Raw genomic sequence first — 11,894 nt, forward strand, 5'->3', positions numbered from 1 at the left:
ATATAGTTAAAACACTAAAAACAGAAGAGAGTAATAAAAATAGTGAGAGAAACAACTTATCAATGACAAAGGCAAGCCCATCAGAAATATATCTGATTTGTCAATGGAAACTCTAAAAGCCAAAATGGTTTGAAACAGAGTGTTTCAAATACTGAAAGACCATGGATGCCAACCCAAACTATTCGACCAAAAAACTCCCTCATAATAGAAGAAAGAAAAGATTTCTGTGATAAAATCTGGCTCTATGAATATATGAACACTCAGCAAGCCATACAGAATATTTTCAATAAATATTTTTGCTAATCAAATTCAAGAACACATCAAAAATATCATCCACCTACATCAGGTTGGTTTCAGTCCATGGATATAAGGATTATTTGACATATGGTAATCAATAAATACAATACATTATATAAATAGACTTAAGGACAGAAATTACATGGTCATCTCAATAGATAAAGAAAAGGCCTTTGACAAAATACAACCTTCATCATGAAAACCCTGGAGGTATTATGGATGAAGGGATTATATCTCAACATAAAAAAGCTATTTACAATGCTCTAGAGATCTATAATCCATATCATGCCAAATAGAGAAAAAAATTGAACACTAAGTTCTGGAATGAGACAAGGGTGTCTACCCTCCCCACTGCTATTTAACATAGTACTTGAAGTCTTAGCTAGAGTGTTAAGACAAGATAAAGAAATAAGAGACATATAATTTGGACAGGAAGAAATCAAACTAGCCCTATTTGCAGAAATATGATTTTGTATTTAAAAGACCCTGAAGGCTCCACTAAACACTCAGAGCTGATAAGCACTTTTAGCAAAGTGGCAAGATGTAAAATTAACACACAAGAACGAGTAGCCCAGGGAATAATATAAACACTCAACCAATGAGATCTCTTGAAACTAAAAAGCTACAAACCGCCAACAGAGTCAAAAGGCATTCTAAAAAAAATGGGAGAAAATCTTCCCCAGTTATACATCTCACAAAGGTTTAATAGCTAGAATATACAAAGAGCTCAAAAAATTAAGCAATAAAAAAATCACTCAACCTGCTCAAAAATATGGCAGAGAACTAGTAGAGAGTTCTCAAAGGAAGAAACACAAATGGTCAATAAATATCTAAAAAGATACTCAACATACCTAGCCATTAGGGAAATGCATATTAAAACTACTTTGAGATTCCATCTCACTTGAGTCAGAACATATTTCTTCAGAAATCAAATGACAGCAAATATTAGCAAGGGCGTGGGGAAAGGGGAACCCTAATTCACTGTTAGTAGGAGTGTAAAATCATACAAGCATGATGGAAATCACTATGTAGGTTCTCAAAAATCTAAACTTAGGTATACCATACAAATCAGAATACCATCCTAGGCATAAACCCTAAAAGCTCTACTACAGGGACAATTGCTCAGCCATGTTTGTTGGTGTTCTATTCATAATAGCTAGGAAATGGAATTAGCCCAGATGCCCATCAACTGATGAATAGATGATGAAGATGTGGTGCAAATACACAATGGAGATCTATTCAGCTATAAAGAAAAATGAAATTATGTAAATCACAGAAAAATGGATGGATCTGGAAAAAATATACTGTGTTGGCCCATGCTCAGAAAGACAAATGCCACATGTTGTCTCTCACATGCAGATCATAACTCAGAACAGATTTGTTTGTAAAGATGTAGTCAGCATCAGTAATCCCAGCCAGGAGTGACGCTTAGAGAGAGGAGAAGCAAGAAGGATTTTGGGGTGGGGATAGTTGTCAGGCAAGTGAAGGGACAGAATACAGAAGGTAGAAATAGCTAAGAGTGGACAGGAAACAGGGAAGGAGAGCAAGGGAAGGGGTACACAAAACTAAAGACCATAGGAATAAATACTATAGAAATATGCTTACTTGTTACCTAATTAAAATATACAACTTCAATAAAGAGCAAGAGAGACAGAGAAAGAGAGAGAGAAAGTAAGTTGGGGTGGAAGTGCCCTACTTGGATGGAGAAAACTTAAAGCCACCCATTGTTCATGTGGAGCCCAGTGCCAAAGCCAGGTCACCCCTCATCCGTACTGAGTTGAGGAGGCCCATGAGGCCCCCAGACAATGCAGTCTTTGACAAAGTGCTGAGTTACACATCAGACCTAGTTAGTAAGACCGCATAGCTGAAGACACCACATGCTAAGGTCACAGAACATTTAGAAATCAAGCTAGAACTGTATTGGAGGCCATCTCCCTGCTGGCTGGCTCTTATAGATAGTGCCAGAAACCACTGAGTGAGCAGGTAGGGGATAAATTCACCAACAGTATGAACAAGCAGTGGATCCTGCAAGATACAAAATCAACCAGCCCGTCAAAGTGTACCTAGCCTATGTGAATAATCAGTGGCTGGATATGAGACCTGCTCAGTGGGAGGAAATGCCTGGCACCAAGAACCAAGCTAGAAACCTGAGGCTGGGAAGGTCATAAACCCTAGAGGGGAGCTTCCACTGTTCCTTGGCTAAATGGACAGGATGTGCCCATCGAAAGTCATACACATATATCCCCTTTGATCCATGCTGCTCGCACTCTGTGGAGAGTAAAGCATCTACTTTATACAGATGGTGGTGAATATTGTGGGGACTCAAGACCCAACAGAATGACAAGAAAAGACAGCTGACTACCAAGCATGAGACAAGTCGCCTCTATTCCATCAGTCAGGACACAGGAAACATCACAGTGGCAGATGCAATATGAGGGCTGCTCTCACTGCTAGCCTGAGATCCTCTTCCAAACAGAAGAGATGGTAGACACTGAGGAGGCTCCAAACTCACAAAAGCAGAAAATAAGGACCTGTTGACTGCAACAGACACTAAAGGAGGCCTTTAACACTCTCTGTAGAGCTTCAGGAACATTACGAAGGAGGGGACAGAAAAAGTTGTAACAGCCTCAGAGTGGGAAGGTATACTGTGAGGCATCACCCTCACCACAAGAACTGACTGGCACATTCTTGGCCCACGTAGTGGTTGCCAACACCCCCTCCCCAAAACCTGCTGTTCTGAGCCCATAAATGTTCTGACATAGAGGACAGAGGAATGAGACAAGGCTGAGGAAGGACGACATTGAAAGAGGAGGGCCCTCACTGGAATGGGGAGAGGGAGAGGAAACAAAAAAGAATAACATGATGGAAACATGACCACATTACACTATGTTCACATAGTAAAGTTCCCAATAACTCAAAAAAAAATGAAGTGGAAAATTATGCAAACAAACAAATAAAACTCCTCTTTCCCTGCCAGTGCTATGAGCACGATGGAAAGCAAATTGCCTCCCTACTTCCAGGGAGCCATGGGGAGTGAGTGAACAAGACCATCCTGTGCCAGGGACCCACAAGGTCACTTGAGTTGTGGTCTTGGGTCCTATCTGGTGCCTTCCTAACACGGGGGCCTTAGTGGCTCCTAGCACATAGGCCGAGTCACATGGAATGACACTCTTCCCTTTCTTCTCTTCAAAACCCCATGAAAGCAAGATATTCCCTGGTTCCTAAGACTCACTCCAGCTCCCCTCTCAGGCCTCAGTGACCTCAGCATGCTCTTCCACAGCTTACCAACTCCCTGTGACCCGGATTCAGAGTTCGTCCATCTCGCCTCCCCTCCTGGGACCTCGTCATGTGGCCTGAGGCATGGTGCTGTAAGTCTAATGAAGCTTTAATTCTAAAAGGATAATTGGTCTGAAAACCTCTCTGACCAGGATGCTTTCTCCCTCTGCGATCACCTGCATTAACTAGCAGCAGTCACGCAGCTTCTCTCAGCCTCAGTTTCCTCATTTGCAATCACATGTGTGAGTAGGTGGAGATCCATGCTGAGCACTCACCCTTATGAAATCCAAAGGGCATCTGTCTGCAGGAGCCTTTCTATCCTCAGAGTGCAGTCAGGTTCCCTCTCTATGCATTCTCACCCCCATCCTCAACTGGCCACCTCCTTCCTGGAACTGGTCAGGATTCTGAATGATGTATGTATAATTGTGTATGTGGCTTTGGTCCTCATCCAGATTAGGAAAGTAGACACCCCACATAGGTGACTCCTCATCTCCTTCCCTCAGCGTGAGCAAACAGAACCTCGGAGGGTACTGTATCCGGCAGGTACTGTATGTTATGACCAGATGAGCTCAAGACACCATGGCAACGTGGCATTGTGACACAACACACAGGGGCACCAATCACAGGCGCAGACCACTCAGGAGTGGGCCATCACCCCTTCCGCTGCTCCAAGCTCCCAGTGCAAAATGGAGAAGTAGAGGAGCCTGCTGCCAGGGCCTCACGCAGAGTGAGGAGAGGGCGCCGAAGCGGCAGCATGGGCAGGCGCCACCAGCGCTACTCAGGGCCGCTGTGAGACTTGGCACCACATCTAGTCATCAAATGGTTTCACGCTCCTCTGTTTCCATAGCCTCACTCCGGACTCAGGCTGGGGTTGAAATTCCACTTCTCATTTGTTACACGGGGTAGCAAGATGATTTTCCCTGGTTTAGAGGACACAAGCTTTATTTGGTCGGTGTTTCCCGGTCATTGTGGGCCGATACCAGTGAAGAAGTGAGCAGCTCGCAGAGGCTCTCTGCATGTGATTAGTGGGGCAGAAGGGGCCATTTATTCTTTTAATTCCTTCACTCAGCAGGGACCCCTTGAGCATCTATGGCATGGCAGGCATTGTGCTGGCCGCTGGGACTACAGCGCTGGAAATGTAGACGGCACAAAGGCTGAAGCAACAATGGCATTCCACTGCACAGCTGGCAGGATAGCCAAAACCCAGGGCCCTGTAAGGGTGTCTGTCTGAGCTGAGCCGCAAGCACCCACTGCCCGAGATGTGGTGTTCGAGCCCTGGTCATCACCCTTTACGAGGACTGGATCCCCTTCAGCTGAGAGCCAGAGTCCGACCTTCCCCCTTCCAGTCGTTTCTGTCAGGCGTGTGTGGCAATAGAGATAAGAGAAGGAAACACACATGGAACGCAACAGCAGCCGAGAGTTCTACTGACAGGGCGGCAGGGGAGGCACGGTGAGGAGCCAGAGAGGTGAGCGTGGAGGTGGCATGCTGTGGCAGGCAGTATGGACCGCAGAGTGCCCCAAAGACGGACAGCGGATCCAGGGAGTCCTGCTCTTGCACCTCTCTCTAGCAACGAATCTTCCTACTCACAGAACAGTGACACACCGAACTCAATCCTCCTGGCTCAGAACCTCATCCCCAAATCCTGTTTTTGCACAGTGTAACTTCTTTCTCCTCACAGGGCCTTCCCGCATTTCAGTGCTGGTTCTCTGAGTGTCAGGGTGCGGCTGGTACGTGCCGGGGCTCACACTTGCAGCCCCAGCCTGCCCTCCTCAGAACAGCTCCCTACCATTTCAAGAAGATGGAAGTCTTGGTGATGGTGCCTATGACTGACAGAACTGTCCAGAATGAGACAGGACTCTGGACAAGACAGCACCACCTCCTCCCTTGATGTTGAAGGTTATTATTGTGATGAGAGTGTCCCTGAGACATGGAGGCCAAACATGTCATAGGTGGAATTTCAAGGACCTCACAAGCAGTGTTCTCTCTGTGTCATGGATGGACCACAATACCACTTGGCCTTCAGGACAAGGTGGGCATTTTAAATCCTAGTATTTTATTAACTGACCCAGGATGTTTAAGAATTGGGGGGAGGAGAGCACGTTGCTGTTGGTATGGGTCCATCTTCCCTCCTCTGTCAGCTCTGTAAGGTGATGGTATTGCTCAGTCTTTTCTAACCAACCACAGCACTTGGCATAGCACATAACTGTACAAACAGATTTCCCTCATAGCAGAGGCTGGGGACACAGTAAAGAAGAAAGCCTGGCTCCCTCCCCAACCCCTTCTGCTAATGGGGATAAACACAGTAGAGCCACACTGTCCCAGAACGGCACTGCATCACTGTGGGGGGGGGGGTGCAGGTAGGCCCAAGGAAGCTGGAAGGAGAAAGCCACATCTGGCCCACGAACTCCAAGTGGACTGAAGTCATACCCACACTCTTTATCTCTAGACCCTTAGGAAGTGGGACAGTGCCTGGGAGAGGAAAAGCAGCTCTCAGGAAACACAGGGGAGACAGAATTCCTGTAGCATGAGCTCATTCAGTGCGGCTGCAACAAAATACACAGAGATGCTGGCTAAAGTGTCAGAGGCCAAGACACAGAAGGTACTCATCCTGCGGGCTTTGGGGAAGAGGAGGTGCTGTCTTGTCCCTTCTTGTCTGGGACTGTTCTGCCATGTGCACTAGTACCTCATGCTCTGAAGATGCCAGACTGCCATCTGTCTTGTACATCCAGTAGCATGGCTGGCTGAGATGTGCTTTACTAAGATCCGCCCTAAATAGAGCAGATTGGAGAAGGGTGACCATGCTTATTGTGGGCATGTTAGTTTGGCACTGTCACTGATTATGTCTTGGAAAGGAAGGTAGTCATCTGCAAAGGGCAGATCATACCCTTTGTGGAAGATGAGGTGGGGACCTTCCAGGCCCCTCCTCAACTTTGGCCCCTTCCCTCTGTTTCATCGGCTCTGCCTTTAAATCCATTCCATCATGATGCTTAAATAACGATTCGTAGAGTGGCACATCTATGTACTGCCTCTTCCCATCACCACCCGCATGAGGCTCCAGTCACATTCTGTTGCTAAGGGGCATGTTTGCACTCACTGCGGGAAGGGCCATCATCTCGTCCAGCCACCTGCCCACTCTCACCATTGCTCAGACCAGACATTGCAGGACGCTCCCTCACCGAACTTCCAACAAAACATCTTAACCGTGAGTCTCATGTGTACATCAATGAGGTGAGCAGAAATGAGTCCTGAGCACACCTGGTGAAAACACGAGCATGTCACCTAGTAGCACTTACTCAGGCTAATTGTGTGGCACTAAACCCAAGCTGCATCTTCTAAAAGCCAGCATGTCTTCAGGCCTTGTGTCAACAGTGTGTCACTAAAACCAAGGTACATCTTTTAAAAGTCACTTTGTCTTCAGTCTAGTGGTAACAGTGTGGTATTAAACCCAAGATGCGTCTTCTTAAAGTTAGTGTATCTTCAGGCCTGGTGCTGGAGGGGAGGATAGAACAGGGATCCATGAACAGAGATAGAAAGTGACCGGCTGCAAGATGCTCAGCCAGCCTCAAAGGATGCCTATCACCATGAAGTGGGGTTCCCCTGTCCAAGACCAAGTGGATCCTTGTTACCTGTCACCCCATTTTGTCTTCAGAGCAATGTTATGATGTCATGATCTTCTCACCTCCATTTTACAAAAAAGAAACGGACAAGGAGAGGCAAGCAAACCTGCTGGTGAGGCCTGTGCCCTGCAGCCACTGTAGACTGACGGGCTTGTTCATCACAGCTTTGGAAGCCGGGATCCTTGGAGCAGGGAGGCTGCATGTTGGTTCTGGTGCAGGCTTTCCTCCTGGCTCACAGACAACCTTGAGTCCTATCTTCAGGACAATATATTCTCTTTGTCTCTCCCTCCCTCCTCCTCCCCTCCCTCTCTCCCTCCCTTCCTGTCTTCCTCCCATCACTTCCTTCACTGTCACTCTTGCTTTCTTTCTCTTCTTAGAAGTCCATGGTTCTGTCAAATTAGTAGTTATCTCCTAAAGTCCCCATCTCCACTTCAAAGTCAGGGCCCATGTGGAGAGCAACTGTGGCCCACAGCTGCCTGCTTGCTGACACTTGCAGAGGTGAGGTCAGAACCACTGAGGTAAGACTAGAATAGCTTCTCCCGGCCCATGGCTGCTCCCAGACATTGCTCTGACCTTATTTCCTACTCTCTTTCCTCTCTTTCTTTCTCCTCCACTGTGCTTATCTTAAGACAAAGAGAACAAAACAGCTATGCTTTAAACAGGTGAAAATATTTCACTTGACATCTCTGCTTGGATTATCACAGGCTTGGGAACATAGATCATTCATTCTACAGTGGCAAAACTGTCAGGAAAATTAATCAATGCCAGACTTTTGCTAGAGCTAGTCATGGACCTGTCATCAGGGAAGAATAATGAGAAGGTGGAGAGGGTCTTTCCAAGGCTGCAGTCCCTCACCCACCATGTAGTGAGCTGGAAAGCTGACACACAATTAATACAACTCAGGGAGTCCTTCCTCTCCCAGCAAGCAGATCTAACAGTAATCAGGGAGTTATTATGCAAGTGAGGAACTTGAGACCCAGCGTGTTTGAGGGGTGACTCTAAAGCCAAGCACTTGTTCATTCCTTCCTTGCTTATGATTGGAATTCTGTGTGACTAGAGGCCAATATTTGCAGGGAATTTTCTCATTCATGTAAACCACATAGCACCAATCTGGCTTAGTGTCCATCTACACTAATCACACAAGCTCAGACTGTATTGCAGGCCCATGCTAAGGAGTCTTTCCTGAGAAAGGCCGGGTTCAGGGTAATCATCTCAGCAGTGGTTGCACTGGCAAAACATCCAGAAACATCCTCAAGGAGCCACATTCAGAGGAAGCACAGACAGCATATCGTGCTTCTCCTCAGCAGAGTATTATGAAACCATTAACAATGACCTACACAGAGTCTAAGTGACATAATGTTCCCATCCCAAGGAGCCGTGGGTAGGCCAGGTGTAGATGGCATACTATGTTCCTCCTCAGCATAGTATCACAAAACCATTAACAGTGACCAACAAAGAGTGACATAGTGCACCAAACAAAATATTAATTTTAAAGGGTAAAACATAAAATTGCCATTTTTCTATCTATAACATATTTAGTTACGCATCATTTTTTAAAGACATGAGAAAAACAGTACAAAAAGAGCAGAAGAGAGAGCCAGTACTTGGGGTGTACATCGGTGAGGGTTCTGTTGGAGCAGCACAGGGCAGGGCAAGTACCAGGAAGCACACTCAGACTGTGGGCTAGCAAAACATCCTGGCCCGAGAGCCTCCTCACCCACATGCCAGAAGCACAGGAGGGGGCCAGGGCATGTTGGCATACTGGAGGAGATGATGGGTAACTTGAATGATTCAGCAAAAGGGGATATCACTTGCAAAATCCCAGAGGCAGGGAACCATCAGCAAGGTAACCTAGGTGTGCAAATAGGAAGTGAAGCTAATCGTTTGGGATGGGAAAGAAAGTTCCAGAACATGGAATTATGGTAGGCAGTGTACTAGATTCAGGCCCTGGTACCTCCATTCTGGATAGCTATTTTGTGTGGAGTGAAACAAGGATTGCGACTTCCTTCTTGCCCTCAACACATGGAGGGGGACTTTCTGAAAAATTAAACTTCCTTTGGAAGTCTCTATTTGGCATACTTATGCTGCATGGCAGTAAGACAGCAGAATTACAATGAATGCTGGAAGCAGTTTCCCCTAAAAACATCCATTACAAAACGGCATGTGTACCCCTTCCCATCCGGCAAGGGCAGGAGGGCTCCCCGGGCAGGCAGCCACCAGCTCACTTACCACAGGTTCACGAGGAATGGGTGCTCCAGCCCCTGCATGATCTGCAGCTCCCGGAATACATTGCGCACCTCGTCCCTCTCGATGCACTTCTGCTTGTTCATGTACTTCATGGCATACATCTTCTTCGTGTCTCGCTTCTGCACGATGCACACCTGAATGACAGCCAGAGGGTCAGCACTCAGGGGGAGGGCAGAAGGCATGCTAAGCCCTCACTGCCTTTCTCAGCTTGGGCCCTGGACTTGTGGCTGTAGGCTCAACAATTAGGAGGTGCAGCCCTGCCCTCCAAGAGCTCACAGCTCAAGCACTAGTGACTGTGGTCCTGAAACGTGTGCTTACCAGAGCTACAGACCCCATCCCACTGTCTACGGCCCTGAGACACGAGAGAGGTGTGTGCAAGCATGCTACAATCCTGGAGGTACAATCCTGGAACGTGTGTGCACATATGCTATAGACCTCACCCCAGATTCTGCAGCCCTGGGACAGGTGTGCATGCATGTTTTGACCCTGTGGCAGGGACTACAGTACTGGGACGTATTGTGTATGCATGCTACAGACCTTGCTCTGGCATCTGCATTCCTGGGACACATGACTGCACATGCTGAGGACCCAGCCCACACCCCTCTGATTTTCCTAACTTCCCTACCTCAGCACACACCTACCTGACTTTGTCATCTGCCCCACATTCCTTTGCATGGGGACTCTGTTTTATTGCCACAGCCCAACATACAGCCAGTCTACCAGACCAGCAAAGCCAGGTCTTGTCCTTGACCATTGACTTGTGGAATGAGGTATTAAATCCCAGCCCCTGTGCCTGTTGAGTGAGACAAATCTGAGGTTCTTAGAGTAAGCGTTAGCCCCACCCCTGGGGTGCAGACTGAAGGTGTTCCCTCTTGCACACTATCTGCTTTTCCTTCCCATCTTCTCTGGCCTGCCCACCTGCTGGATTTTTTAAACTCAAGTACACTGTACTCAAATCCTGACCTGGAGCCCACTTTTGAGGAAACTCCAACTCAGACACATGGACTCTGGGGGGAGAAGAATTGATAGGCCCCTGTGGTGAGTGCTTCACCGCAGGTCTGGGACCAGCAAACTGGCTCCTGCACCATCCCTGGGAACCCCCACCCCGAATGCCATGGAGAGACCTCCGTCTTGCTTGCACATGAGGAGGCTGCAACAGAACGCTCTGCACCTGCTGAGTTCAGACAGCCACGGCCCAGGCCCAGCACGGCAGGGATTCCAGAGATGGTTGGGCACAAGTCTGAGCATAGATGGGAGCATGTGAAGGATGGAGGAGGATAAGGTCGAGAAAGAGTCTTCCAGAAAGGAGACCTTATCAAGGAGGGCACTGGGCCCAGCAGGCCCCGGGAGTAGTGAAATGTGGCTGGGAAAATTAGTCAGGCTGGTATGCCTCTATGTCATAAGCAGTTAATAAGCGCTGAGGGAGCTGACTGTCCCAAAGACCAGTGAGCTAAAGTGTTATCTCCTGTAGCTGCCTAATATGGTGCTATCAACCAGCAGCTCAGGCCACGCGCTATCTCACAGGTGGGGGTGGGGATGGGGCACAAGTCCAAGGTCAAGGCAACAGCTGTGCTTCCTCCACTGGCTCATGGGGAGAACACTTTGACAACTTCTAGTTTCTACTCTGAGCTTGGCCTCCCTCATCACATGACCTCTACAGACCTTGCCTCCACCCAAGTACTTCTCTCTCATTCAGTATGACTCAGCTTAGCTTATTCTATCTGCAAAGACCCTAACACTTTTTAAAGATTTTATTTATTTACTTATTTATTTGCACGTGTGTGTGTGTGTGTGTGTGTGTACCAGGGCCTTTTGCCACTGCAAATGAATACCAAATGGCTGTGCTACTTTTGTATCTGGCTTATGTGGGCGGCTTGGCACTTGAATTCGGGCTGGCAGACTTTGCAAGCAAGTGCCTTTTACTACTTTGCCATCTTCCCAGGACCAAGACCCTAATCTTCATTTTTACTGGTGTTGTGATTTGAATGCAAAAATGGCAACCATAAGCTTGTGTGTCTGAACCCTTGGTTCCTAGCTGGGAGAGCTATTTCAGAAGGTTGTTGGACCTGTAGGCATAGAGCCTCACTAAAGGGAGCAGGTATCTGGGGTTCAGCCTTGAGGTTGTATGGCCCTGCTTGCTTCCTGTTCTGCCAAGATGTAAAGTGTATCAGCTGCACATGACTGAAGCCATGGACCCAGCTGCGGCCACGCCTTTCCTGTTGTGCTGGACTGTACACCTTCAAACTGTGAGCTAAAATAAACCTTCTGCAAGTCAGTTCTTGCCAGGTATTTGGTTATAACAACAAAAGTAAGTAATGCACTCGGTTTAAGTTTTCTGCAGTCAACTATGATCTGTAAATATTAAATTCAAAATTCCAGAGATGTTAGTTGTAAATGTCATATTGCATATTATTTTATGAAAGATGACATCTCTCTTGCCTAACACATCCCTTGCT

At 47.2% G+C, this 11,894-nt stretch overlaps 1 protein-coding gene across 5 annotated transcripts in view; it reads right to left on the bottom strand.

Moving 5' to 3' along the window:
• Stk32b (serine/threonine kinase 32B) overlaps positions 1–11,894 on the bottom strand; it is a 397,429-nt gene that overhangs the window by 250,744 nt on the left and 134,791 nt on the right. For 3 of the 5 annotated variants that reach the window (XM_004669833.2, XM_045134438.1, XM_045134439.1), the window contains exon 3: positions 9,421–9,572. In XM_004669833.2, coding sequence (XP_004669890.1) covers positions 9,421–9,572 — 152 coding nt within the window. Of the gene's footprint in view, positions 1–9,420; positions 9,573–9,756; positions 9,848–9,878; positions 9,908–11,894 lie in introns of those variants that run through there. The other 2 variants (XM_045134436.1, XM_045134437.1) reach the window with 2 other exon arrangements.

The sequence above is a fragment of the Jaculus jaculus genome, chromosome 14 (assembly GCF_020740685.1).
Source record: "Jaculus jaculus isolate mJacJac1 chromosome 14, mJacJac1.mat.Y.cur, whole genome shotgun sequence".
Classification (NCBI taxonomy): domain Eukaryota; kingdom Metazoa; phylum Chordata; class Mammalia; order Rodentia; family Dipodidae; genus Jaculus; species Jaculus jaculus.